We start from the raw sequence: 27,522 nt of genomic DNA, 5'->3' as shown, positions 1-27,522 counted from the left end.
AGTTTGTTCCCATTTAAAGTAGAGCAGGACAGATCCTTCTGGCAAGTGAACAGAGAGACTAGTCCTGGGATTTGTGGTCCATGCTGATTCTGACCTCAGATTTAAGTTCCCCAGAACTTCCGGTGTAAGATCAAAGCCTCTCTAGTTCCTGACTGCAAAGGGCTCTTGTATAGCCCAACCTTGCTTAATTCTGTTAACTAAGAATTAATAGTCCTGTTGATGTCGTTGTCTACACAGGGATATTTTTTACAATCTTATCAATAGATGTGGCCACTTGGTCGAGCCTGGCTTGAGGCTTTCATACCCGAGAAGAAGACCTGCGTCCTCAGTCTCATTCTAATGACCGGCACTCGACATCTGCCACTCAAGCTGCAAGAAGAGTACATACTCCAAGTTGTTCTTGAACTGTTTTTTGTGTGTTTACTAAGTAAGCTCTTCAATTAAGATTGTAAGCATTTAGGCCAAGCTTTGTCAAATACAGTCAGCAGAACGCTCAAAAACGTTCACTGAGGTCTGAGAGCGGTAAAGACCTAGGCAGAGATGAGTACACTCTCAGAGTACTGACCATTTTCCTGTGGATAACCATCAGCACTGGCTTCCAAAATACAACCAGATTTTTAAAGGTAGCAAAGATCAGCAGCTGAGCTGTAAACAGGACCAACATCCCGGCGTCTCAGCTGAATACTTTCCCACAACACCATGCTGTTACCTGCTCACAGGACCAACATCCCGGCGTCCCAGCTGAACACTTTCCCACAACACCGTGCTGTTACCTGCTCACATCAAGCATCCACAGGATCAATATGCTCAAAGCACTTACGGAAACAAAATGGGGCCTGAACAAGTTTCATGCTAAGTACTTCTGTGTTGTTCTATTTGCTGCATTACTGATATTTAGATGTCTAAGTTATCTTAAATCTCCACAACTGCTGGAATGCTAGGTTCCAGCAGCAAGAAAATGTGACAATGCTCAGAACAATGAAAAAAAAATGCATTCAAAAAAGAAAGCGGGATTATTACTCCTGATCTTCTGACCATTATCCCTTAATAGTAGGAACAGCTCTATGCCCACAAATTTGATAACTTCGATGAAATGTAACAATTTCTTGAAAAACACGAACTACCACAACTCCTAGAAGAAGAAACAAATAACTAGAACTAACCTAAATCCATTAAAGATATTGAATCAGTAATTAATGACCTTCCAAAAAAGAAAGTTATCAAGTCCATATGGTTTCACTGAGGAATTCTACCAAACATTTAAGGAAGAAATGATATCAATTCTCCACAATCTCTTACACACACCACTTTCACATCATATTAAATTATTCAGCCACACACTTAAGATAAATTACAAATTCTTCAATGAGTAAAAATAGCTACCCTTTAGAATGTCTTTCTACTCTCAAAGTTAAAAATGGAACTAAAGGGGAACAGCACAGTATGTGAGCAGGATAAGAATTCCTGCAATCAGGGGCACCTGGGTGGCACAGCGGTTAAGCGTCTGCCTTCAGCTCAGGGCGTGATCCTGGCGTTATGGGATCGAGCCCCACATTCAGGCTCCTCTGCTGGGAGCCTGCTTCTTCCTCTCCCACTCCCCCTGCTTGTGTTCCCTCTCTCACTGGCTGTCTCTATCTCTGTCAAATAAATACATAAAATCTTTAAAAAAAAAAAAAAAGAATTCCTGCAATCAAGAAATATGGAAGGAAGCTACACGGAAATGAGTCTGTAGACAGAGATGGACAAGTGCATATTCAAAGTTTTTGGCCGCTGCAAGGTAGCGGTTTCAAATACTCTACCAAGTATAAAGGGTTTGTAAATCAACTACTTATGGTTAAAATTAACTATCATTCCAATGTGGGACTCACTCTTGCCCCGCTGCTTAAAAAGGTTATCAATAAACGAGTAAAAAACAGCTTAGAGGAAAAGAAAAAAAAATTTTAGGGTGATTTCAATTTATCAGCAATCACTTAAGCAGTAGGGTGATTTGAATGGTAAAAACACAGACTCTGGGGGCGCCTGGGTGGCACAGCGGTTGAGCGTCTGCCTTCAGCTCAGGGCGTGATCCCAGCATTCTGGGATCGAGCCCCACATCAGGCTCCTCCGCTGGGAGCCTGCTTCTTCCTCTCCCACTCCCCCTGCTTGTGTTCCCTCTCTCGCTGGCTGTCTCTATCTCTGTCAAATAAATAAATACAATCTTAAAAAAAAAAAAACAAAACGAACCACAGACTCTGAATGTGGGTTAAGCAATAACAACATGTGGTATGTGCAGTTTAGAAGTCTGAAGCAGCACTGTGGTACAGATGTTATAAACATGGCTTCTGGGGCCAAAGTACCTCACAATTCCTACTCTGCCTCTTTCTTGCCGCATGACACTAAGGAAGTCACCTCTGTGTCTCAGTCATCCCCTCTGTGAAGCAAATGTAATAATAATACCTACCTCATAGGCTGATATGGTGATTAAATAAGTCAATGCTTATAGAACTCTCAGTATAATGTATAGTAAGTATTCAATAAATATTAACCACAAACAACAATTTAAAAGATAATTTCAGGGTTCTTTTTTGGGGAGAAATGCTTTACCTGCAAGTAAGCGAGAAACTGGGAGGTGAATGCTAACTTTTTCTTGGGAAACACAGTATCTGATAGTTTCCACTGAATGTCCACAAATGCTTAACGTGATTGGTTGTTCACCATCAGTGAAACCACCATGACACTGCATCAATACAGCAAGGCATTTCTTGTAAGCTTCAATTAACACCTTTTCCTAAAAAAGAGGGTTTTCTGTAAGTTACTCAAAAGGTTGGGTTTCTAACAACATTGAATAAGCACCTCAAATTTAACGATGAGTAAGTACCTCAGATATCAATATAGGCAACATCAAACTCAATCTTCCCTCCCCCAGCTTGGTCCCTCTTCCAGGGCCCTGTCTCAGGGAATGACATCTCCATACAGCTGTGGAAATCTAGAAGTTATTTCAATACCCTCCTTTCCCTCATTTCCCACTGTCCGATCTATTACCAAGCTGGCAATTTCATATTCTAAATTTCTCTCAAACCTCGCCACTGATCGTCTCCAGTAACTCAAAGGAAAGCCAACCATCTATTAAATCCCCTGCTTCTACTTTTGCCCTCCTCCATCTATTCTCACACAGAGTAATTAAAAAAAAAAAACCACGTAAACTGGATCATGTCACCTTTTCTGCTTGGTAGCCACTAGTGGCGTCCCAACTCCATTAGAATAAAACCTAAACTTTTCCATGGCCTCCAAGGCCCTGCAAGTCAGGCCCCTTTCCAGTTCTCTACCTCCAACCTCTGTGCTCCAACCTGAGCCTTCTCACAGCTCTTGGACCAACCATACTCTTTCTGATCACAGAGTACAATGAAGCTGTCTCTCAGTCAGGAATATTCTTTACTCTTTGACCAGTTAACTCGGACACATAATTCGGATCTCATAGAGGTCTTCTCTTACCTCTTAACTTACACAGGCTCTCATATAGACTTTATAGCCAAAGGAAAGCAAAGTAATTTTAAGACAGAACAAATGAAACAGTTATAAAGCTTTATTTTTGGATAAGTTTCTAAACTCTTCTTTTTATATGCTCAAAATCTAGATGGGATTGTGGGGAAAAAATGTAGATAGTAACATAAGAGAGAGAGTGGATCATTTCTTCCTCTAGTTTCAAAGTTTTTTCTAAGGCTTCAGAATTTTAACTTTTATGGAATTTATAGGTAAGAGAGGAAAAGATGTTGTTTCGTGAGGTAAGTATCACCACTATCCTCTCCAAATCTCCTCAGAATTCTTGGAATCTGTTTATTCCCCCTCTTCTATTTATCTCCTACTCCCTACCCCTTGAAGAAACTCACATCTAAAGCACACCAGTCCTGCATCATTGAAATGACGTGTGTTAATTTCATTTGTAGAGTGAAGGCTGCCTCCCACTCTGGTTCCATTTCAATATGCTGTCCTACTTGACGTGTAATTGGATCCATTCCCTTAAAAAAAGCAAAAAGACTTTAAATGGATTAAAATTATGTTTGTCCACTTACATGGAAACTTAAGAAATAATACAGAAAAAAATCTATATTGATTATAAAAACATATAAAGTAAAAGTTTTAACAAGAAGCTTCAAGCAGTATAAGAAATCCAACTTCCTAAATTGCATGTTTATATTAACATTCTCTAAAATATAAATTAAAAACCCCAGTATAGAACAAATATTTTTGAGGCAATCTTATATCTGTTTTAAAACAACAAAATGTATAATTCACTGCAATGATCCTTCAAACTATTTTTTAGCTCTGTCATCTATAGACCAAACTGCCAGAAGAAATTAGACAGGCTTTTAAAATGTTACTGAATTTCCTGGCGTTATGGGATCGAGCCCCACATCAGGCTCCTCCGCTGTGAGCCTGCTTCTTCCTCTCCCACTCCCCCTGCTTGTGTTCCCTCTCTCGCTGGCTGTCTCTATCTCTGTCAAATAAATACATAAAATCTTTAAAAAAAAAAAAAAGAATTCCTGCAATCAAGAAATATGGAAGGAAGCTACACGGAAATGAGTCTGTAGACAGAGATGGACAAGTGCATATTCAAAGTTTTTGGCCGCTGCAAAGTAGCGGTTTCAAATACTCTACCAAGTATAAAGGGTTTGTAAATCAACTACTTATGGTTAAAAAACTATCATTCCAATGTGGGACTCACTCTTGCCCCGCTGCTTAAAAAGGTTATCAAAAAATGAGTAAAAAACAGCTTAGAGGAAAAGAAAAAAAAATTTAGGGTGATTTCAATTTATCAGCAATCACTTAAGCAGTAGGGTGATTTGAATGGTAACAACACAGACTCTGGGGGCGCCTGGGTGGCACAGCGGTTGAGCGTCTGCCTTTGGTTCAGGGCGTGATCCCGGCGTTCTAGGATCGAGCCCCACATCAGGCTCCTCCGCTGGGAGCCTGCTTCTTCCTCTCCCACTCCCCCTGCTTGTGTTCCCTCTCTCACTGGCTGTCTCTATCTCTGTCAAATAAATAAATAAAATCTTTTTTTAAAAAAATAAAATGTTACTGAATTTATAAGTACATTTTATAATATACTAAAGTTTTTTTTCTTTTTTTTTTTTTTTTAAAAGATTTTATTTATTTATCTGACAGAGAGAGACAGCGAGAGAGGGAACACAAGCAGGGGGAGTGTGAGAGGGAGAAGCAGGCTCCCCGCCGGGCAGGGAGACCAATGCAGGGCTCGATCCCAGGACCCTGGGATCATGACCTGGGCTGACGGCAGACACTTAACAACGGAGCCACCCAGGCGCCCCTAGAATAAAGTTTTCATATTTATTCCTCATCTGCAATTAAAAGTTCTCACAGACTAAAAGAAAGCAAAACAAAAAAACCCAACCCCCCAAAAAAAACAGAAATGCAAAACAAAAAGATAAAATAGTTTTATAAAAATATACATTTAAAAAAATATTTTATTTATTTATTTGAGGGAGCAAGAGAGAGAGAGAGCACGAGCAGGGGAGAGGGGCAGAGGGAGAGGGAGAAGCGGGCTCCCTAAGAATATACAGTTTTGAAATAATTTTAAATAATATAATGTTTTAGAAACTAGCCTAACAGGGTGCCTGGTGGCTCAGTCAGTTAAGCATCTGCCTTCGGCTCAGTCATGATCCCAGAGTCCTGGGATCAAGCCTCGACTCAGGCTCTCTGCTCAGCAGGGAGCATGCTTCTCCCTCTCCCTCTGCCTGCTGCTCTGCCTGCTGGCATGCTCTCTCTGTCAAATAAATAAATAAAATCTTAAAAAGAAAGAAAGAAACAAACAAGCAAACTAGCCTAACTACTCTCTTGGTGTGTCAGAACTGGTTATAGAAAACAGAGGATACCTCAAGTATTTAAAATGACCAAAGTTTCTACAGATAGGAAAACACAGCAGTATTATAATAAATTAAACATCCCAACCCAATGCAGAAATCAAAATATTCTCCAAAAATGAAAGCTGATTTTGTTTATTCCTTGCTTAACAAAGCCAGATAGTTACTAAAAGAATTATAAGTGGTATGGCTCAGATACTTTGAGAAGACATCTACCTTCTTACAGTTAAAACCATATACCAGTTAACTTCTGCTTCTAGATTCTGTTCTGTATATATGGGGCTGTTTCCAAAAAAGAATTAAACCGAGGGGAGCAAGCTCTATACCGTATTATGTAAAATCATATCAAGGAAAGAAAAAGAATTACGGAAACATTAAAAATAAAAATTAAACATTATAGTTCCTTAAATAATTAACTTCATAATACTTCCACGTAAGCACATTAAAAACAGTTAACTTGCAATCCTCAAAGAAAGCATGTTAATGGTAACCAAAAGAACAACCAAATACAAAAGAATAGTAGATGCCAGAACTTTTGCTTGGATGTCATTCATTCTGTATCATTCTAAGAGTTTCCAGTTAAAGAGGAGCTTCTTGGTCCAAACTGTAGTCATCTAAATTACCCTTTTGGAAATGTGCCCCAAGTAAAAAGAATACATAAATAGAAAAGATGTTGAGTTCAAAGAGCCAAAAAAAAAAAAGTGCTCCTCTTTAAAATGTTCCATTTATACATACCTGCATACATTTGAGTAATTCCAAAAAGGCATCAAATCCTTCTAGGAACTTCTGCCTCAGATCATCTGACCACTCAGTTGGTTTGCTAATTAACACATACCTGTACAAGATAAAAATAGTAATGAACATATGGGTAAACACTGACATATTACAAGCTGCAAGTGGTTGGATAATTAAACAAAAGCTTACTTGAGATCTAAAATAAGGCTCTGAACTCTCCTAAACTTGAAGGCTTGTAAAGCAGTATATCGTTCAAACTGAAATCTGCCGTGGGCATCTCTATGTCTCAAATGATCCATAAAAGTCTTAATGATGATGGTCATCAGGTTTTCTTCTGTGATAAGCATCCGAGCCTAGAACAAAGTATATCAGAGTACATGGGTAATCAAAACCTACTTACTAGAAAGCTCAAAAAAAGTCACCAACATTGATTAGCTCTTTGAAGTTTAAACATTTTCAATGCAACTATATAATATCATAAATGCATTACTGTGTATTTCTAAATAACAATTACTTACTCCAATTGCCATGTGTATGAAGCAACAATTATATCACGGAGAAAGATGCCAGAATGTTAGGAGACAGATCCAAGGCTCATTATTCAAAGACAATTCAGGGTGGGGGGTCTGAACCAGGCTGCAAATTTTCCTTAACTGAGACATTTAGACACCTATAATGGTATGGTATAATTATTCTAGGATCCAGAGGTTCATATCACAGATTCTGTAGAACTCAGTATGAAACTATATTTCCTCTTAATCTCCTTTTAAAATTTATTTTTTGTTTCTATGTATAGATATACATATCTAGGTATTTTTGAATAAGCAAATACATTTAAATGATGCAAAAAAAAAGAACAAACCAACAACAACAAACAAAAACCAACAACAAAAAAACAGGTGAAGAATCTCCTAACTCCCAAGGTCCCAATCTCTGTTAATTTTCTTGCATATTCTTCCAGAAATGGTATGTGTATGTATAATACATACGTATATGTATACACATACACACACGTATGTACATTTATAATATACGGGTTAAGTGTTGCTAAGTAGCTAGAAGTATGCATATATTTAATTATATCTATTTCTCACCCTCAAAGGACAGCATATTATAAACACTGTTTTGTACCTGTTTTTTAACTTCATGTATTTTATTTTTTTTTATTTATTTTTTAAAAAGATTATTTATTTATTTACTTGACAGAGATAGCCAGCGAGAGAGGGAACACAAGCAGGGGGACTGGGAGAGGAAGAAGCAGGCTCCCAGCGGAGGAGCCTGATGTGGGACTTGATCCCGGAATGCCGGGATCACGCCCTGAGCCGAAGGCAGATGCCTAACAACTGTGCTACCCAGGCGCCCCAACTTCATGTATTTTAGAGATTGTTCCATATCAGTTCATGTGAATTCCCTCATTCTTTGTAACTATCACCAGGTATTTTTTCTATCATACTTTATTTAGCCAGGCAGGCCCTTAATGGTGAGACATGAGACGTCTGGGTTTTTTCTAGTCTTAACAGCATTTACTACAAAAAAAGTAGCAACGAATATTAGCTGTGTATAATTGCAAGGATATTTATAGAATAATTTTCTAGGAATGGTTTATAAATTTTAAAAATTTTACTGGTATCATCAAATTGTCTCCACAACAAAGCTCTCCAATTTATATGTCCATCTGCAGTGTGTGCCTTTCCCCTCATACTTTCAGCAACACAATGCAACTTTAAACATTTTGATCTTTGCCATTCTAATGATTTTAACTTGCATCTTATTATGAAGGAAGTTGGACATTATTTTATAACAATTTGCATTTCCTTTTTTGCTTCATAATAAAGTCAGAAGGCCTAATATTATTTGAATACCTCATTATTACTCTGCTATAAAAGATCATGGATTTTCTCCTACTTTTCTAGTCTCACCAGGTTCAAGGGTATTATTGGTGTTGGGGAACTATCTAACTAGGTCTCTCATTAATCAATACGCAATACAGAAAGTTGCATCAAAAAGTAGGACAGGGGTGCCTGGGTGGTTTAGTCGATTGAGTGTTTGACTCTTGATTTCGGCTCAGGTCATGATCTCAGGGTCATGGGACTGAGTTACATGTCGGGCTCCATACTTCTCACCCTCTCTTAGCCCCTCCCCCTGCCTGTCCACGCACACTCACTCTCTCCCAAATAAATAAATCTTAAAAAAAAAAAAAAAAAAGGGGCGCCTGGGTGGCACAGCGGTTAAGCGTCTGCCTTCAGCTCAGGGCGTGATCCTGGCGTTCCGGGATCGAGCCCCACATCAGGCTCCTCCGCTATGAGCCTGCTTCTTCCTCTCCCACTCCCCCTGCTTCTGTTCCCTCTCTCGCTGGCTGTCTCTCTGTCTGTCGAATAAATAAAATCTTTAAAAAAAAAAAAAAAAAAAAAAGGACAAAAAAGTACAGAAGATAGAAGTCTAAGACTATAGTAGTGTTCTAATGTAAAAGTTCTAAGGTCATCAGATAAAGAGAAAATCTATATAGTTAAATATTCCTTTGAAAAACTCAAAAGTCATTATCACATTGCCAGGACACAGGCCACAAAAACCTCAAAAATCAACAGGCTTGACTTCTGTTCATTTTCCTACACAGTGAAGACTAAGGTCAAGTTTGAAGAAGAGGTATCGCTATGTTAAGATAAAAGGATATTCTTGTTTGTTTGCTATATTAGTTGACCTTGAGAAACTTAAATGAGTATAATGCAATTTGAATGACCTAAGAAAAAACTCTGAAGAGCATGCTTATAAGACTAATAACCAATAGTTGAAGGAAGTTTGGTAGAGACAATTTAATATTGGTGGAATGTAAATCTCACCAATGAAGGCATTTATTTGGCACTTTCAGTTTCAGATGACTGTTAAGAGAGATGGTTTATCTACTGCGTAATTTGGATTGGATTCTGATTGTCATGGGTGTCAACTTAAAAAAAAAATCAATAAGACACCATTAGTACTGTTCCATTAGAACAGGGGAGTTATTCAGGCATTTCTGCTTCTAGAAAGAAAACTAGAGAAAGCGTATTTTCTTACAACAGAAAAGAAGAAAAAAAAACTTGCTAAAACGTGCTTGGCTTTATCATCTCATGCCTAGATTGTTGCTAAACTTTCAAGGTAATCTTTGAGATTAAATATCTAACATTATTATACAGTTCTAGTACTTCTTTTTTTTTTTTTTTAAGATTTTATTTATTTATTCGACAGAGATAGAGACAGCCAGCGAGAGAGGGAACACAAGCAGGGGGAGTGGGAGAGGAAGAAGCAGGCTCACAGCAGAGGAGCCCGATGTGGGGCTTGATACCACAACCCCAGGATCATGCCCTGAGCCAAAGGCAGACGCCCAACCGCTGTGCCACCCAGGCGCCCCTATACAGTTCTAGTACTTCTTATCACCCTAAAAAACTGCTTAATTTTTAAATGCCTACAACTCACTTTGCTTTAAAATATATTACTGCTACTTACCTTAATTAGGATTTTATTCATTTTATGTAATTTGTATTCAATCTTGGGTTGCAAGGCTCATTACATATCTAACAGCATATTCAAAATGGGCCGTAGTCCCTCCTAAGACTCCGAAAAACTTTATTTTTTACAAAGAATTTATTTATTTTGAGAGACAGAGCACGTGCAGCAGGAGGGGCAGGGGCAGAGGGAGAGAGAGAATCCCAAGCCAACTCCAAAAATGACCACAGAGCCCGACATGAGGCTCAATTTTATGTTAAACTAAACATGACAGAGCATACAGGGGTAATGCTGACTATAAATTAGGGAAAATTTAATAAAAACAAATTAGAACAAGTAAGATACTGTGATCACTTGAATTACTGGTATTGGTTCTTGACAAGGCTATTTAAAAATGAAGACTGAATTTTCAGTTAACCCAGAAGACCAATACATGGGATTCTATCACTGATATATAACATTTCACTAATATCTATGCAATTGAGTTTTAAGCAGGCATAGGCAGAATTAACGGTGCTTTTCAAGAAGCTATACATGTACTCTTCTGCTTCCAGTCATGATGGAAGAAGCTTGCGGCTGACCAACATCTCCCCCCAAGAACAACCAGAAAAGATCGATTAGGGGAAAAAAGTGTGAAATCATTAGAGAGCGCCTGAGGCAATAAGGATTAGAGGGCATAAAACCATGGATAAGGGGCACGGCAGAGGGAGGTGAGCCAACATCCTGTAGCTGCTTTTCCTTCAGCATCTGATTCTTCTGGGAGCACGGGAAAATGGGATAGAAGATCCCAGGAAAGAGTCTGACAAAGCTGCTAGCAGGGAGAAAAATCTGAGATTTCAGCTGGTACGGGGAGTGGGGTGGCCAGGACTCTAGTAAGAACAGAAGGGTAGGAATGGAGTCCAACTTTCTTCCAGTTTTCCCCATAAGACATCTGCAAAATTCTGAAGCTGTGCAGGCCAGGAGTCTAAGAGCAGAAAGACTAGAAGAGCAAAGGAGCGATGTGGCAGTTTTAGCAAGTAGAGGAAACAAAACAACTTCAGGACCCTAGAGAAAGGAGGAACTCTAGTGAACCTTCTAGGCTATCGACTAGGAACCCTTAGAGGGTAATGTTGCAGGGGTGAGGATGACTCAGAAGATAGAGTCTTACCAAAACAATCTGGAGTCATGTCAATTCCTAACTAGACTAAGGGTGATAGGCCTCACTCCACCTGCCTAACATTAAGGGGAATCTTCTTAGGAGAAAGATATCATGCAGTGTCTAAGATTTTGTAATAAAAAACATCCTATCAGAAGGCAATGAGAAAGAGAACGGGGCAGAGACCATATCTGAGGAGAGAGGACTCCAAAATTTCCAAAACCGAGAAAGCCACCAGCCTAGGGATACAATAGCTACAAATTCCAGTATCTATAAAGAAAACCAAACCTGCATAAATCATAGCAAGACTGCTGAAACCTAAGACAAATGTCAATAAAAAGTTATTAAGCATTTCTAATGGCTAAAAATCAAAAGGGGCAAAAATATAAAAATTAAATAGGAATACAACTACAAATGATCTAGATAATGACATTATCAGACTATGACTCTAAGATTTTATTTATCTGTTTTGGAGAGAGAGAGCGAGAGAGAGCACGTGCCTATGAGCAGGGGGAGGGACAGAGGGAAAGGAAGAGAGAGAGAATCCCAAGCGGACTCCATACTGAGCACAGAGCCTGACATGGGGCTTGAGGCCACTACCCTGAGATCATGACCTGAGCTGAAATCAAGAATCGGAAGTTCGACTGAGTCACCCAGGCACTCCCAGACCATGACTTTACATGTTCAGAAATTGAGGGAAAAATGGAGAGTTTCACCAGAAAACTGGAATCCATTAAAAAAAAAAAAAAAAAAAGAATGGATTTTTGCTTCATGACTCAGGTAAGAGAGAACAGGTGTAGTTTTCTCACTAAGTACCCCTAAAAATTCTGGAGATTATATGCAAAATAACACCAGAAGATTCAGAAAGGTGGCTAGAAGAATGCGGACTGGCTAGGGACCTCAGCGAATCCAAGAAATGACATGGCAGAGAGTTCTAAGAAGCTGGTAACCTGAAAATGCCAAAGGGCACAGATTTTTTTAAAAAGCCCAAATAAAAGCCTGTTCTCTCAAACACAGGAAGAAGTAACCCAGCAGGACGGAAAACTTTCAGACAATAATCCCTTTACTCTAGGCAACCGCTACAGAAAAAACTGTAGCTCCATACCCAGCTACACCAGCAAAGGCTGAGTGGAGAAGTCTAGACTCCCACCCTTCAGGGGCTGAAACATGGCACTTGCCTGTCATGTCAGGGATGCACACCATAACCTCCAGGGCCCTGCTACTCAAAGTATGGTCCATGGACCAGCAGCCTGCAAACTGCTTGTTGCCAGTTGTGACAAGAAGATAAATCAGGGGCGCCTGGGTGGCACAGCGGTTGAGCGTCTGCCTTCGGCTCAGGGCGTGATCCCGGCGTTATGGGATCGAGCCCCACATCAGGCTCCTCTGCTATGAGCCTGCTTCTTCCTCTCCCACTCCCCCTGCTTGTGTTCCCTCTCTCGCTGGCTGTCTCTATCTCTGTCAAATAAAATAAAATCTTAAAAAAAAAAAAAAAAGATAAATCAACTACTTGTCGCAGGTTAATTTAGCTGATTTTTTTTCTCACAGCCAAGAGTTTTGCTGAGAGCAACGTGTTGGTTCACATTCTGGTACACATTGTTTATCCTGTCATTACTGACACTTTGGAATAAAACTGCTTTAGAGTCACTCTTAGGAGAATAGTAAGTGAATGTACAACAAACTAGTTAATAAAAGGTGGGGGGAAAGAAATAATAACTATTTATTCCAAAAGAAGGTAAAAAAGAAGAGAAAAAGAAGCAAAACACATGGTTCAAACAAAACAAATCACAAGGTGGCAAATTTAAAGCCAAATATGCTAGTAATTACACTAAAAGAGCAGTAATCTGATTACATCATCAGGAGTGTCAGATTGGGTAAACAAAAAAAAGTGATGTAAGTTTAATATAAGGGTACAAAAAAAGTTAAAAATGTGAGGCGCCTGGGTGGCTCAGTTGGTTAAGCGTCCAACTCTTAATTTCAGCTCAGATCATGATCTCAGGGTTGTGAGATGAGGCCCATGTCGGGCTCTGTGCTGGGCGTGGAGCCTGCTTGAGATTCTCTCTCTCCTTCTCCCTCTGCCCCTTCCTCCACTCCCCACTCTCTCTCTCTTTAAAAAAATAAAGGTAAAAATGTAACCATGGAAGACACATACTATGCAAACACTAACCAAAAGAAAGGAGCTCTTGCTGTAATATCAGATAAATTACTTTAAGTCAGGAGTATTATCTCAGATGAAAAGGGTAATTCATAATGATAAAAGGGTTAATCTAGGAGGTACAATTCTAAATTTGTATGTATTCAATAACATAAAGACATATAAAGCAGGTATATAAAAACAGAACTAAAAGGAGAAAGACAAAGCCAACAGTCACTGTGGGAAACTCTAAGATACTTCAATAGTTGACAGAACAAGTAGACAGAAAACTAGTAAGTATGTAAGACTTACACAATGAAAATGAACAAACTTGACCTACTTGACATATAGAAATACTGTACCAAATAAGACAATATATATTATTTTCAAGTCCACATGGGATATTTATTAAAATTGAAAACATTCTGGGCCATAAAACTAGACTAAACAGAGGACTGAAATCAGCATGTTTTCTGACCACAGTGAAATTAAGCAGAATTCTTAACAAGATAATTAGAAAATGCCCAAATGCTTTGAAATTTAGCATATATCTCTAAGAAGTATAATCACAAAGAACAAATGGGTCAAGAAAGAGATCACGAAGGAACTCAGTGAGTTTTTTGAGCTGTATAATAAAAATAGGACATTACAAAATTGTGGGACGCAGCTAACATTATGCTTAGATGGAAACTTAAGACTTAAATGCACTTATCAGGAAAGAGAGGCTGAAAGCCGACAACTTAAACATCTCAAAGAATTATAGAAAGGATGGTAGTCATCATGTGGTGAATAAAAGCAGGAATCTTTCTCATTCCTAATCTCAGGGGAAAAGCTTTTAATACTCAGCATTAAGTAGAATGTTTGCTTTAGGTTTTTATTTTTTGTTTTGTTCTTACGTACTCTATCAGATTAAAGTTCTGTTTCATTCGTAGGTATGAGGTATTTTTTGTTTTAAATTACAAGTGCTGAATTTTCATTAATTCAGAAAAAAGCATTTGATACATTTTTTTTCTGTTAATAAGGTGAGTTATGCCAGCTGATTTCCCATTTTTTTTTTTAAAGATTTTCTTTATTTATTTGACACAGAGACAGCCAGCAAGAGAGGGAACACAAGCAGGGGGAGTGGGAGAGGAAGAAGCAGCAGCGGGCTCCCAGTGGAGCAGGGAGCCCGATGCGGGGCTCGATCCCAGGAGCCTGGGATCATGACCTGAGCTGAAGGCAGACGGTTAACAACTGAGCCACTGAGGTGCCCCTGCCCCAAATGTTACGGCACTCTTGCATTGAGGGAAAAACCAAACTTAGTTGTGACGGATTATCCTTTTTCTATTTGCTTGATTTGCTTTACGCAACCTCATCTGTGAGAGAGATTAGATGGTAATTTTCTTGTAAATTGCCTTGTTGGGTTTTGGTATCAAGATAACAGAGAACTCAATTAAACTGGCCAGTAAATCCTCTTTCTCTGTTTTCTGGAAAAATTTATATAAGACAGGTGTTATTTCTTTCTTAAGCATTTGGAAGGATTCTCCAGTGTAGCCACTTGGGCCTGGGGACTTGTGAGAAGATTTTTATAATAATTCAAAATTTCTGTTTCTTGTTTCTCTTTTAATAACCTGTGCATCTTCTTAGGAATCTGTTCATTTCATCCACATTTCCAATTATACTGATTTAAGTTGGTCCCAATACTGTCTTATTTTCTACTTAATATCTGTAAGGCCTGTGCTATTTTGCAGCCCTTTTTAAAAATCAAACTTTTCTATTTTTCTTTCTTTTTTTTTTTTAAAGATTTTATTTATTTGACAGAGAGAGACAGCCAGCGAGAGAGGGAGAGAGGGAACAGAAGCAGGGGGAGTGGGAGAGGAAGAAGCAGGCTCCCAGCGGAGGAGCCCGGCGTGGGGCTCGATCCCAGGACTCTGGGATCACGCCCTGAGCCGAAGGCAGACGCTTAATGACTGCGCCACCAAGGCGCCCCACAAACTTTTCTATTTTTCTTATTAGTCTTTCTAAGTATCTATTCCTTTCCCTTGGTGTTTTAAAAGAACCAACTTTTGGTTGCACTGATTTTCCCCTTATGTATATTTGCTTTGTTTTATTAATTTTTGCTCTTTATTATTTCCCTTTTTCTACTTTCTTTAGACAAAAGACCTAAGCTCTCACAATGGCCTTGCACATTTCATCTTCAACCCTATCCCCAAACTCAATGATGTCACTGACCATTTCCCTCATTTATTTAGAAACACTGGCCTGTTTGGGATTCTTTCTTCCAAAATGCCAAGTGCATATTCATCTCGGAACTTTTGTACTTGCTGTTCCCTCAGGAGGCTCTTCCACCAGTTAGTCACATTACTCATCTGTCTCTTTCTTCAGGTTCCTGTTCAAACACTACTTCTCTGAGAGGCTTTCTGATAACCTTGTATAAATATCACCCCTTCACTGTCCCTCCCTATCCCCTTAACCTGCTTTTTCTACTTCATAGCACTTATCAACACTTCATTTATAAACGGTATGCAACTGTTTATCTGTCTCCTCCCAATTAGACTATAAATTCCATGGGAACAGGGACTTTTGTCTGCTTGTTCACTGCAATATTTACCTCTAGAGCCCACAACAGCACCTACTCAGTAAAGGTGCTAAATAAGTAAGTTCTGAAGGAGTACATACGCTATTTGTCTAGTGTTTTTAACTAAAGGAATCAGACAAGAAACAAAAAATAAAAGATAAGATATTAGAAGAAACAAAAATTACTTGTAGATTACTCAAAATCCCAAGGAATCCACACAAAATATTAGAAGAAATGTTAATTAAGAGGACCAGACAGATACAAGATGAATACGTAAATATCAGTGCTTTTCCTACATAACAGACGTAACCAGATTAAAAATGTGTAAGACCCATAACAAGAGAACTATGAAGTTTGTAGTAAGAGCATAAAATAAAACTTAACAAATGAGGACAAATTATGTTCTTGGATGGGGATATTCGATATTGCAGAGATAGCAGTTCTTCCCAAAGTATCTTTAAATACATTTTCAATCAAAATCCTGATGTGTTTTTTTGTGATTTTAGTTAATCTTTAAAAAAAAAAAAAGCCTGAGAACATTAAAGAAATTATTAGAAAAGAATAATGGAAGAGTTAGCCCTACAAGGTATCAAAACAGAGTATTAAGCTAAAATTATTAAAACTGGGTACTGACATGGAAATGGACAAACAGATCAATGGAGGAAGCACAGATATGAACGCACACAGGATTATCTCAGAGGCTTCTCAGACATCCCTGACTAAAATGAAAGTGTCTCTCTTCACAAATATTCTCCAAAACCCTCTTATTCAAGTGGCACGACATCCGCTGGGCTGCAAGTCACAAACCTGGGAGTCATCTTTACCCTTTCCCTCTAACCAACCAACAAATCACCAACTGATCCCTCAAACCCTAGTCCAGCCAATTCTGTAGATTTTACTACTTAAATCTATTTCACAACTCATATCCACTGCCACAATCCCAGCTCCAGTTACCACCAATTCTTGTCTGGATCATTGCATCAGCTTCTAATTAGGTTCCCCACACTCACTTTTGCCCCGTCAATTTGTTCTCCAAATTACAAACAGCATGATCTTCTAAAAATCACAAACATGATGATGTAAATGCCACTTAAAACCTTGACTGCCTTCCCATAAAACCAAAATCCTTCACTTGGCCTATAATATCTCATTAGTGGATACAGACAGCTTCAACTGTACTAAAATACATCCTTGGACGTAAAGGTAATCCTGGGAAAAACACTTGTTAAAAGCAAGCAACCAAACAAACAAACAACAATTGGAAAATGCACCTTGTAGGAAAATAACCCTAGAATCCTATACAATTTAGCACCCTCCTTCGTTTCTGGTCTCATTTTATTCCATATTCAAAGATCTTCAACTGTGCTGGCTTTCCTTCTGTTTCCTGGATAGGAACTTTCCTACTTCAGGACCTGCTCAAGTGCTTGTCCCTTTAAATGAACTTTCCTTCACGACCCCACGTAAAGGTGCCTTCCTTATAGAATTCCTCTCTGAACTCTGAGAAAAGGTCAGATCTCTCTACTATTCTCTCTCAAAACAACCAAATTCTTGAATTTTCATTATAATTTTAATTAGCCAATTTTATGAGTCTTTCCCATTATTTTAAGTTCCATGAGGGCAAGGACCACATCTTGTTTTTGTTCACCGCTGTATACCCAAAGCTTAGAACTATGCCCAATAAATAATAGATCTCAAAACATTTTTGTTAAATAAATTAAATATGAATTTTAATTACTGAATAGCACTAAAACATAGTGATGCCTTCCCGGGCAACTAGTGAAACTTAGTACAATCATTGTGATTCAGTTGCCTTAACTACCCTTCCCTTATGGCGGGAGGAGGCAGCTTCTCGAAATGAGATTGTATATAATATGCTGTTTCTAATGGATACATTTGTTAAACCAATCAGCTAAATTTTTAACTTATCAGTTCAAAACCTCAGGGAAGTAGTATGAGAAGGTACAGGTTAAGTTTAAATAACTTTTTCTTTCTAGATTACACACTGAAGGATATGTTCTAGTATGGCTGAAGGTGTCTGAAGTCCGATCACCCACTAATAAAATATACAGGAATATACAGATCTTCATTCTCTAATATTTTAAGGCTTTACTTCTGTCAATGGCAAACAAGAAAGTTCTTCTTAGTCTTTCAGTACTTACAAGTGAAGGAACCGTGAATATCTGAACCGAGAGGTCTGCGATTGAAAACTCTCTGTCGTGGTCATCTGTCACATAATCACTCTGCAAACGCTCATAGTTCTATTAAGAAGGCAAAAAAAGGCAAGGAGTGCCAGCTATCAGTTACAAAGAAAGGCAAGCACTACTCACCAGAGTAGGTGCGGTGAAGAACTGGACAGACAGAGCAGTCACGGACACTGCTCGCTCGTGATCATCCTCCATAAAATCTCTCTGCAACTGCTGGTAACTCTAAACAACAAGGGGGAGATTCACCTCTAATCCACATGGACCAAATGTTTAAGGATTATAATGAAAAGTCAGTGCTGGAGGAGTCAATAAGATAACACTGCTATGAGAATGATAACTAAAATGACTTCTATCAATTAAATTTTGTATAAATCCTGATTCACCATACAATCTTCTTGAGCACAATGGCAATTTATGAGCTCAAATAGGAGTAACAGCTTCTAAAATCCTGGGACGTTATTGTACACTGGTAGGGCTAAACTACAGCAGCTCCACATGGTCTCTGATGAAACCAGGCTTTTATCTCTTATGGATGTACACCAGAATCACCTGATGGCTCTTTCCAAGTACACATGCTTGGACCCCATTCTTGGTGAATTTGCTTAAGTTTGAGAATGGGACACAAATACATATATTTTGAAAGAGCTCCCCAAATGATCCTTACATGCTTCCTTGATTAAGAACTCCTAATTCAGGTGAATAAGAAAAAATAAGCACATACTATGAAAAGGGAGAAGAACATAACTCAACAATACCAACAACCAAGAGTTCATGATTCTTAAATCACATCCATATACACATGTCATTTCAGCTAAGATTATCTTTTCCTTATACAGATTTTAATGGGAATAATACCATACAAAATTCACAATGGCATAGGTTTAAATTCTTCATTTATCATTTGATATCATATACATTTCACAGTTGGATATTTGTATTATTATTATGGCAGGTGATGAAAAAGAAAAGCCTTACTGCTGGAATTTTACTCTATTTATAAAAGATAAAAAGATCATCTATTGTAGTTTCTTAGAATTTAAAATCAACACAGTGACATAATACTATTAGTTGCTAATATTATAAAGCCTGCATATAATCATGGGTTATATTTACTCTGTATATAACCTGACTCTTTTGTTAAATTTCAAACTGAGAGACTACTTACCTTTGCAAATCGAACAGCAAACAATTTCTTGTATTTCAAATCCATAAGCAGACTGCTCATAAACAACTGATGATACACACTCCTAGCACCTGTTACAAAAAGAGTAGATGTAAAATAAGGATGTACCAAACAAGCCAAAAATTACATTTCCGAAGTTTTTATATGTTCAATTGTATTTTAAGTCTCAAGAGCAAAACTCAAACTGTGTTCTTCAGCATAAAATATTTGCAATCTGCTCCTTGAAAAATTAGTTTTTCTAAAAATAGTTTCCTAACAAAATGTTAGGGTTATTTAATTTGGGTCATGGACTCCAAAATCTGTTTATGTTTTTTCCAAAGAATAAAACTGCATGTGCTAATTCTAAAAACTATAAATATATTTATTAAATACCTTCCCAAATGAAAAAAAAAAACTTTTCCCAATTACCTATTTAAGGTTCTCCTATACCCTGAAAGTAGTTAGATTACCTTTCCATAATTTGGAATCATTAAGCATCAATCTATCCACTAGAGAAGAGTTTTCACCATCTGGCCCTTCTTGTAAACCAACTTGACATAAAATTCGGCGAAGCCCATCTTAAAACAGGAAGAAGAGTAGTCAATGAAACAGGAACTTCAAGTATTAAAATGAAATGACATTTCAATAGAACCATTCCAGCAAATCTATAGTGTTTTACATGTTTACGAAAGGTCAAATTTATTCAGAAAAAGTAAACATATTAACTATTTTATTAACATTTTCACAAAAAGAAAAATTCCAAATCTCGCATTTATACAGCAACACTTATTCCAGAATACCAAAATATAAGCCTATCAGAAGGGCAACGACCTCTTATGTTGTAAAGAATTTAAATACAGTTCTTTAAGCACCTATGCCAATTAAACCAGATTATAATAAAATTGTTACATCCCATTATAACTGAAGGTAGCTATAATATGTAATTGTGCTGCCATTTAAAAAAAAGAATGCATGGCCTCTGTACTATAATAAATAGCAGTCCATTTATCAGTGCTATGCAAAATGTTTCCACTCATTAAACAAATGTTCCCTGTGAACCTATGTGTACCTACTATGTGAAAGGTCCTGGAAAACAAATTCCTACATTTTCTAAATGCTGAACTTAAAAAAAAAAAAGTTCTTCAAATACTAACATAAGCATTAACATAACCAAAACTTTAATACCTTTATGTTTCATACTTTATAATTAAAATCAGCTTTTAGTCTTCTATAAGCATGCAAAATAATCAGAAAAAAATGGAGTAATTTAAAAATTTTAAAAGCCACCAAACAGAAGTTGTTTATAAGACTAAAGAGAAATATGTATATAAGTATTAAATAAGAGACTAGGTCTTTAAATAATTAATGGCAAATATCTCAAAAAAATTTTTGGCAAGAAATTGCTTCCATTCATTACTTCTCTAGCACAGAACTTGGTGCACAGGTATCCAATGGACAACACCAAAACTAAAAGATTGAGCATAAGAAAAATAATTGAAGAGACACTTAAAAAGGCAAGCAAACATGGTCTCCTAAATTTCAATACCTCCATATTTTTTTCAACAGTCTGTTCACAATGTGGCAATGCTCTTTTAGTACAAATATTTTAGACCTTCTCTTTATAATAGACATCAGAATGTCATTTATCCAAACCACTTCTCTTGCTTTCTAATGAACAGTATGACAGATAGCTTAGATCTACTGTTTTTCTCTTTAGCGTTACATTTTATACACCAAACTTGTATTTTCGACGTTAGCCATGTGGGTTCTTCATTCTGTTACCACATTAAAAAGATTATCTAATTTGTGGAATGTGGAAAGACAAAACATACCAAATATAAATCAGTAATTTCAAATCGGCAAGTGTTTGGAGTTGCAAATTATTAGTAACCAAAAGCTGGAGGAGTCAAAACAAAGATATCAACATTAGCGTTGTATCCTTTAAACTGCTAAACATTTAGGGGTTTTTTTGTTTTTTATTATTTACAGTAGTATTTTCCAGCTTGCTCAGTGGAACAGAGTTCCACAGAATGCTGTTTAAAAAAGGGGGGGGGGCGCCTGGGTGGCACAGCGGTTAAGCGTCTGCCTTCGGCTCAGGGCGTGATCCCGGCATTATGGGATCGAGCCCCACATCAGGCTCTTCCGCTATGAGCCTGCTTCTTCCTCTCCCACTCCCCCTGCTTGTGTTCCCTCTCTCCTGGCTGTCTCTATCTCTGTCAAATAAATAAATAAAATCTTAAAAAAATAAATAAATACAAATTTAAAAAAAGGTTCTTGTATTAAGTCTGCGAGATTTAGGTTTTATTAGCATACTGAAGTCATTTACTATTGTTTAATCCAATATTTCTTGCCTTTATTTGAACACAGACTCCTTTGCGCGCATATAAAAAAATCCTGTGGATCAAATTTTGAGAAACACGGGTTTTTCTGTAAATAAAGATATTCCGAGATGGTATTTTAAAATGTGAAATTAAAGAAATTATTTCACTTGATATTTTTTCCAAAATAGTTTTGTGAACCTACCTGAATATCCAATAATACTTCCCAGCCAAGACAAAAGTTTCAAACCAAAATTCTGATGTGCGACAATAGACGAATGCATAACTTGAACTTTGAGTGGCTTTGTCTGTCTACTGGTATTTCTCTTAAAAAGAAATGGCAGAATGAAAAAACAAACTTAAAAAGTCTATCTTATAGAAAAAAGCAAGTATTTTTATTTAATGTAACTATACTCTCATCATTACAGGAGAATTTTTTTTCATGTATGAGTGTAAGAAAAATACCACTTGGCTTGCCTTACTCAGATCCCAATGATCTAGAAAGAATCTTAGGATTCTTACAAAAAAGTAAGAAGTACTAACATATGAGTAACCTGAATCTTTGGTCCTATACTTGAAAATCTGCCCCACCAATTAGAAATTATTTAAATGCTTACATTTGTTTTAGGTCTTTAATTTCTTAAATGCAATTACACATTTATTTAAGTAATTTGCTTCACTGTACAGAAGTGATGTTATCAATACTTAAAAAAAAAACAACCCTGTTGTATAATAAACTACAATTTCCAACTTAACCATTTTTAAGTATACAGTTCAGAAGTGTTAAGTACATTCATACTGTGGTGTAACCAGTCTCCAGAACTCTTTTCATCTTGAAAAAACCAAACTCTATACCCACCAAACACGATAGGTATCATATAAACAGAATCATACAGTATTTATCTTTTTGTGACTGGCTTATTTCTCTTAGCATAATGTCCTCGAGGTTCATCTATGTTGTAGCATGCATTAGAATTTTCTTCCTTTTTAAGGCTGAATGATATTCTATTGTATGTATATAGATTTTATTTATCCATTCATCCATCAATAGACACTTGAGTTGCTCCTGTCTTTTGTCTATTGTGAATAACAATGCTGCTATGAACGTAGGTGTACAAATATCTCTTAGACCCTGCTTTCAATTCTTTTGTGCATATACCCAAAAGCAAAACTGCTGGATCATATGATAATTCTCTTTTTAATTTTTAGAGGAGCCACATTACAGTTTTCCATAGTAGCTATACCATTTTACATTCCCACCAGCAGCGTGCACAAGGGTTGCAATTTCTCCATATCCTTGCCAACAGCTGTGACGTTGTTATGGTTTTTCTTTGTTTATAATAGCCATTCAAATGGTTATCAGATGGTATCACATCATGGTTTTTATTTGCATTTCCCTAGCCATTAGTGATGTTGACCATGTTTTCATGTGCTTATTGGAAATTTATATACCTTCTTTGAAGAAATGTCTGCTTAAGTCTACCACAATTTTTAATTTTTATTCCCCCTTCTCATTTTTTGTTTGGATCATCTTTCTACCCCGAACTTCATCCCATCCCCATAACCCACATTAACACAGTACATCTTTGCATATTTTCTCTATCTATATACTATATATGTATACATTTATAAAGATTTTTATTTGATTTACAAAAATGGGATACTATACATACTCTTGTGCATCTTTGCGTTAACTGATTTTTTTGGGTTAATGACTCATAATATTCTGTGGTGTGGATTTATTCAAACATCCTCTAGAGAAGGGCATTCATATCCCCTTGTCTCAGTCTTCTGTGACTACAAAAAAAGCAGCACTGAACATCTTTGTATATGCACTTGCTAGTGCTTACATTTCTATGGGATAAATTCTTAGGAAAGGTAAAACTTTAATAACAGATGCTACTAAATTATTTCCCCAAATGCTGTAGCAATTTATTTTACACAAGCATTCCTATTCTCTGCATCTCTGCCAGTAAGGTATATTATCACTCTAACCTCTCCAACCTGATAAATATGAAATCTCCCTGTCATTTTACTGATTACTAACGAGTGAGTCTCTTCATGTATACTGATTGCCTAGATTTTTCTCTGCCGTAATTCCCTTTCCATATCCTATGTTCGTTTTTCTATTTTGTTGCTTGTTCCCTACTTGATAATCTATGGCTATTCTGTTTATCATAAATATTAAATGTCCATCCTTTATGTTAGAAATAGTTTTGCTAAATCTACTGTTTGTCTCTTGACTTTGTTTATGGAATATCATCTTGCTACGCTAATTTTTTATAGAGCCAAAAAATACATTTTGTTTTTAAATCCTGGGGTTCTAGTATTGGTTTAGAAGCTCTCCTCTTCCCTTAGAATGTATCTATACTTTCCTAGATTTTCCTTCTAGCTAGTATCTACTTCTGGACTTTCTTTTCTATATTATGAATATATCTACATAAATGCCACCAGAGTTTACAAATACTAATTTTTTTAAAAAGGAAAAATTGAAATGATACGTACAAAATGTTAAGAAGTTATAAAGCAATCAATATAAGAAAAAATACCCTCTTCCCTTTACTCAGGTTCATCTATTGTAAACCTTTTATCCCAACTGCTTTATCATTTCTCTCCACACAAATATACATACACGCACTTAAAAGAACAAAAAAACCCCAAGAACCATTGAGGGTATGTTATATGCACCATGCATCATGCCTCCTTATCCCTTAATGTTTAGTCTGCATTTCCTAAAAATGGAAATATTCTTTTACCCAACCACAGTATAGTTTCCCGTGCATTATTAAACTGAGTATGTCCAGATATAAAGAAAGAATTTTCAAATAAGACATAAAATGTAGAAATCATAAAGAAAAAGATATTTTGCTACATTAAAATTTAAAGCTTTTGATCAACGAAAGGCACCAGAGATGAATTTAAATTAAGTCACATCTTGGGAAAAGATATTTGCAACAAAAGACCACAATTTAGGTTACATAAGTAACCCCTAACAAAAGAGTAAGAAAAAAGACAACCTCCAAAATGGGTAAAGGGTATGAATAGGATATTCACAGAAAACATAAATAAATATGAAATAAGATGAGGTGCCTGGGTGGCTCAGTTGGTTAAGTGTCTGCTTTCAGCTCAGGTCATTATCCTAGAGTCCTGGGATCGAGCCCTACATCAGGCTCTTTGCTCAATGGGGAGCCTACTTCTCCCTCTGCCTCGCCTACCACTCTTCCTACTTGTGCTCTGTCAAATAAATAAATAAAATCTTTAAAAAAAAATGAAATAAGATACTCATAATTAAGGCAATGCAAATTTAATTGACGAGATGCCATTCATACACATGAAATTGGCAAAAATTAAAAAATCTGACAACACATAGTTTTGACAAAGTTATGGAGAAATGGGAACTCTCTATACACCTCTGGTGGGCATGTATATTAGTGCCACCATCTTGGAGACTAACTTCGCAAAATGTAGTAAAGATGAAAAAGCTCCTACCCTAACAACTCAGAAATCCCATTTCTTGGAATATACCCTAGAGAAACTTTTTCATCAAAACAAAACAATGGACATAGCAGAACTGGTAGTCATAGCAAAAAGAAAAAAAAAGGAATTATCCTAATTGTCCATCAGCAGGAGAATGGAAAATTATGGTAAAGTTATCAACGGAATACTTCACAGGTACATACATCAACACACATTAACCTAGTATCAACACTGAAATGAAAAGTTGTAGTATAATACATTCGGTATGAATCTTGTTATGAAACATTATGAATTAATATTTAAAGGCCTCCAAATCAATATATATATATATATATATATATAATGTTGACAGATTTAATAAATGGAAGTATAAAGGCACACACAAAAACAAACAAATGAGTTAATAAAAGTAGCTATCTCTAGGGTAGGAGAAAAGGGAATAGGATAGAGAAGGGACAATACAGGGTCGTCTATACTATTTTATTTATGTATGAAGAAAATGCTGTATAATGTGGGCATACAGGCATTTGCTGTGTTATCTCTATTTTTATCTGCATATTTAAAATATTTACAAAAAAAGACATTTACATAAAGTTCATTTACATGGACTAGTTTAAAATAATTCTTACTTTTAAAAATAAGTATAAACGTGGGGAATAGTTTTCTTTTAGAGAAATAATACACTAAGTGCTATTAGTATATGCAGCACACTTGCTATAAGTTACCAAGAAATAACTTGAACTCTAATCTTGGTGCTAAAAGCCAATTTAAGTCCTATAAAGTAATGTGACACCCTATCAAAAAACAAAAATGAACACTTTCTAAGATGTCTCTGATAAAGAAATAGAAAGGAAGAAAATGTGTAACTCATGTAAACATTCATTTTCAATATTAATCTTACACACCTTAAAAAAACTAGATAGAGCAATAATGCAATGTTTAAGAAACATATCACTAAACATGATTTTTGGCTGATGTTGGCTTTACAGTCATGAAGGCAGAAAAATGTGTTCATAAATGTCAAAATATGGAACGAGTTTTAAACTAATAAAAAAAAGTAACAGTGTAGACATGTTTTAAATTACTTACCACAATTACTGACTTTGCTTGTTCACAATACTGAAAATCTCCGTATCGAACAGACCTACGTCCCTGGTAAATGAAGATATTTTAAATTAACATGTAAAAATATTATTATTCAGTATTAATAACTTTTTTTTTTAAAAAGATTTTATTTATTTATTCGACAGAGACAGAGACAGCCAGCAAGAGAGGGAACACAAGCAGGGGGAGTGGGAGAGGAAGAAGCAGGCTCATAGCGGAAGAGCCTGATGTGGGTCGATCCCATAACGCCGGGATCACGCCCTGAGCCAAAGGCAGACGCTTAACCGCTGTGCCACCCAGGCGCCCCCAGTATTAATAACTTTTTATCCAGTAAACAGAGCCACCCAGGGGCCCCTATAACCAAATATTTCTAATCACTGGGTAGAATGAGGGCAACTATATCTACATTTCCTCCTTAACTTTCTGACAACAGCTTACATTTATACCCAATATGTATCTGCATCAATATTCAAATGAAAAAAAAAAAAAGCCTAGGAGCACCTGGGTGGCTCAGGTCATGATCGCAGGGTCCTGGGATGGAGCCCTACATTGGGCTCCCTGCTTGGTGCGGAGTCTGCTTCTCCCTCTCCCTCTGCTCCTCCCCTCTACTCATGCTCTTTCTCTCTCTCTCTCACTCTCTCAAATAAATAAATAAAATCTTTAAAACAAAAATAGTCTATTCAATTTTCTCAGAATAGTTTGTCTGTAGTAAAGGTTCAAATTTACTAAGTGACATCACTATAATGAAATTACTTACATCTCGATCCACTGTAGTTGCAAAGCCAATGGCTTCTTTTTGTGTACAGTTAACAGCTTTCTGAAGGGTATAAATAACTTGTTCATAAGTATGCACCTCATCATTAAACAGCATGCAATAGTAGGTATCCCTCTTCTCTCTGTGGGACAAAACATTAATTATATATTAACTAATTGCATATTCTCTAGCTCCAGGCTGATTAAGTAAGAGCATACTTGGTTCTAGTTCTAGGGAACGTGCTAGGTAGTCATCTGTGGTCCCCATGCTCTATGACACTACCACCTATTGGGGAAGATATATATTAGACACGTAATTCTAAGTGAACTGGCTTTTATCAAGAAGAACAAAATGCTGCAACAGGGTAAAACAAGTCTGAGACTTCAGAGAACTGCCAGAGAAGTAATCTGAGACCCAAAGTCAAAATTGGCTATCAACAGTTCTCAACTGGAGGCAATTCTCCTCTATTTCCCATAGATGCCACTCGGCAATGTCTAGAGACATTTCTGTTGTCATGATTGGGGTAGGAGTACCACTGGCATCTAGTGGTTAAGGGCCAGGGATGTTGCTAAACATTCTACAGTCCACTGGGGCACCTGGCTGGTTCATT

At 36.9% G+C, this 27,522-nt stretch overlaps 1 protein-coding gene across 9 annotated transcripts in view; it reads right to left on the bottom strand.

The window, feature by feature from the left end:
- The window catches only part of UBR2 (ubiquitin protein ligase E3 component n-recognin 2), a 125,268-nt gene that overhangs the window by 50,797 nt on the left and 46,949 nt on the right, over positions 1-27,522 (bottom strand). For 7 of the 9 annotated variants that reach the window (XR_004622065.1, XR_004622064.1, XM_034648003.1 and 4 more), the window contains exons 6-15: positions 26,916-27,054; positions 26,144-26,206; positions 21,783-21,903; positions 19,730-19,837; positions 19,263-19,351; positions 18,053-18,151; positions 6,780-6,943; positions 6,591-6,690; positions 3,867-3,995; positions 2,584-2,767 (exon numbers count right to left, since the gene is read on the bottom strand). Coding sequence is in view for 7 of the 9 variants with exons in the window: in XM_034648003.1 (XP_034503894.1) it covers positions 2,584-2,767; positions 3,867-3,995; positions 6,591-6,690; positions 6,780-6,943; positions 18,053-18,151; positions 19,263-19,351; positions 19,730-19,837; positions 21,783-21,903; positions 26,144-26,206; positions 26,916-27,054 (1,196 nt within the window). In the remaining 2 variants the exon portion in view is untranslated. Of the gene's footprint in view, positions 1-2,583; positions 2,768-3,866; positions 3,996-6,590; positions 6,691-6,779; positions 6,944-7,119; positions 7,261-18,052; positions 18,152-18,220; positions 18,320-19,262; positions 19,352-19,729; positions 19,838-21,782; positions 21,904-26,143; positions 26,207-26,915; positions 27,055-27,522 lie in introns of those variants that run through there. The other 2 variants (XM_034648000.1, XM_034648005.1) reach the window with 2 other exon arrangements.

Source organism: Ailuropoda melanoleuca, chromosome 19 (assembly GCF_002007445.2).
Source record: "Ailuropoda melanoleuca isolate Jingjing chromosome 19, ASM200744v2, whole genome shotgun sequence".
In the NCBI taxonomy this organism is placed as follows: domain Eukaryota; kingdom Metazoa; phylum Chordata; class Mammalia; order Carnivora; family Ursidae; genus Ailuropoda; species Ailuropoda melanoleuca.
Note: the sequence above shows the minus strand (reverse complement) of the source record. Positions and strands in the feature narration are given on the sequence as shown.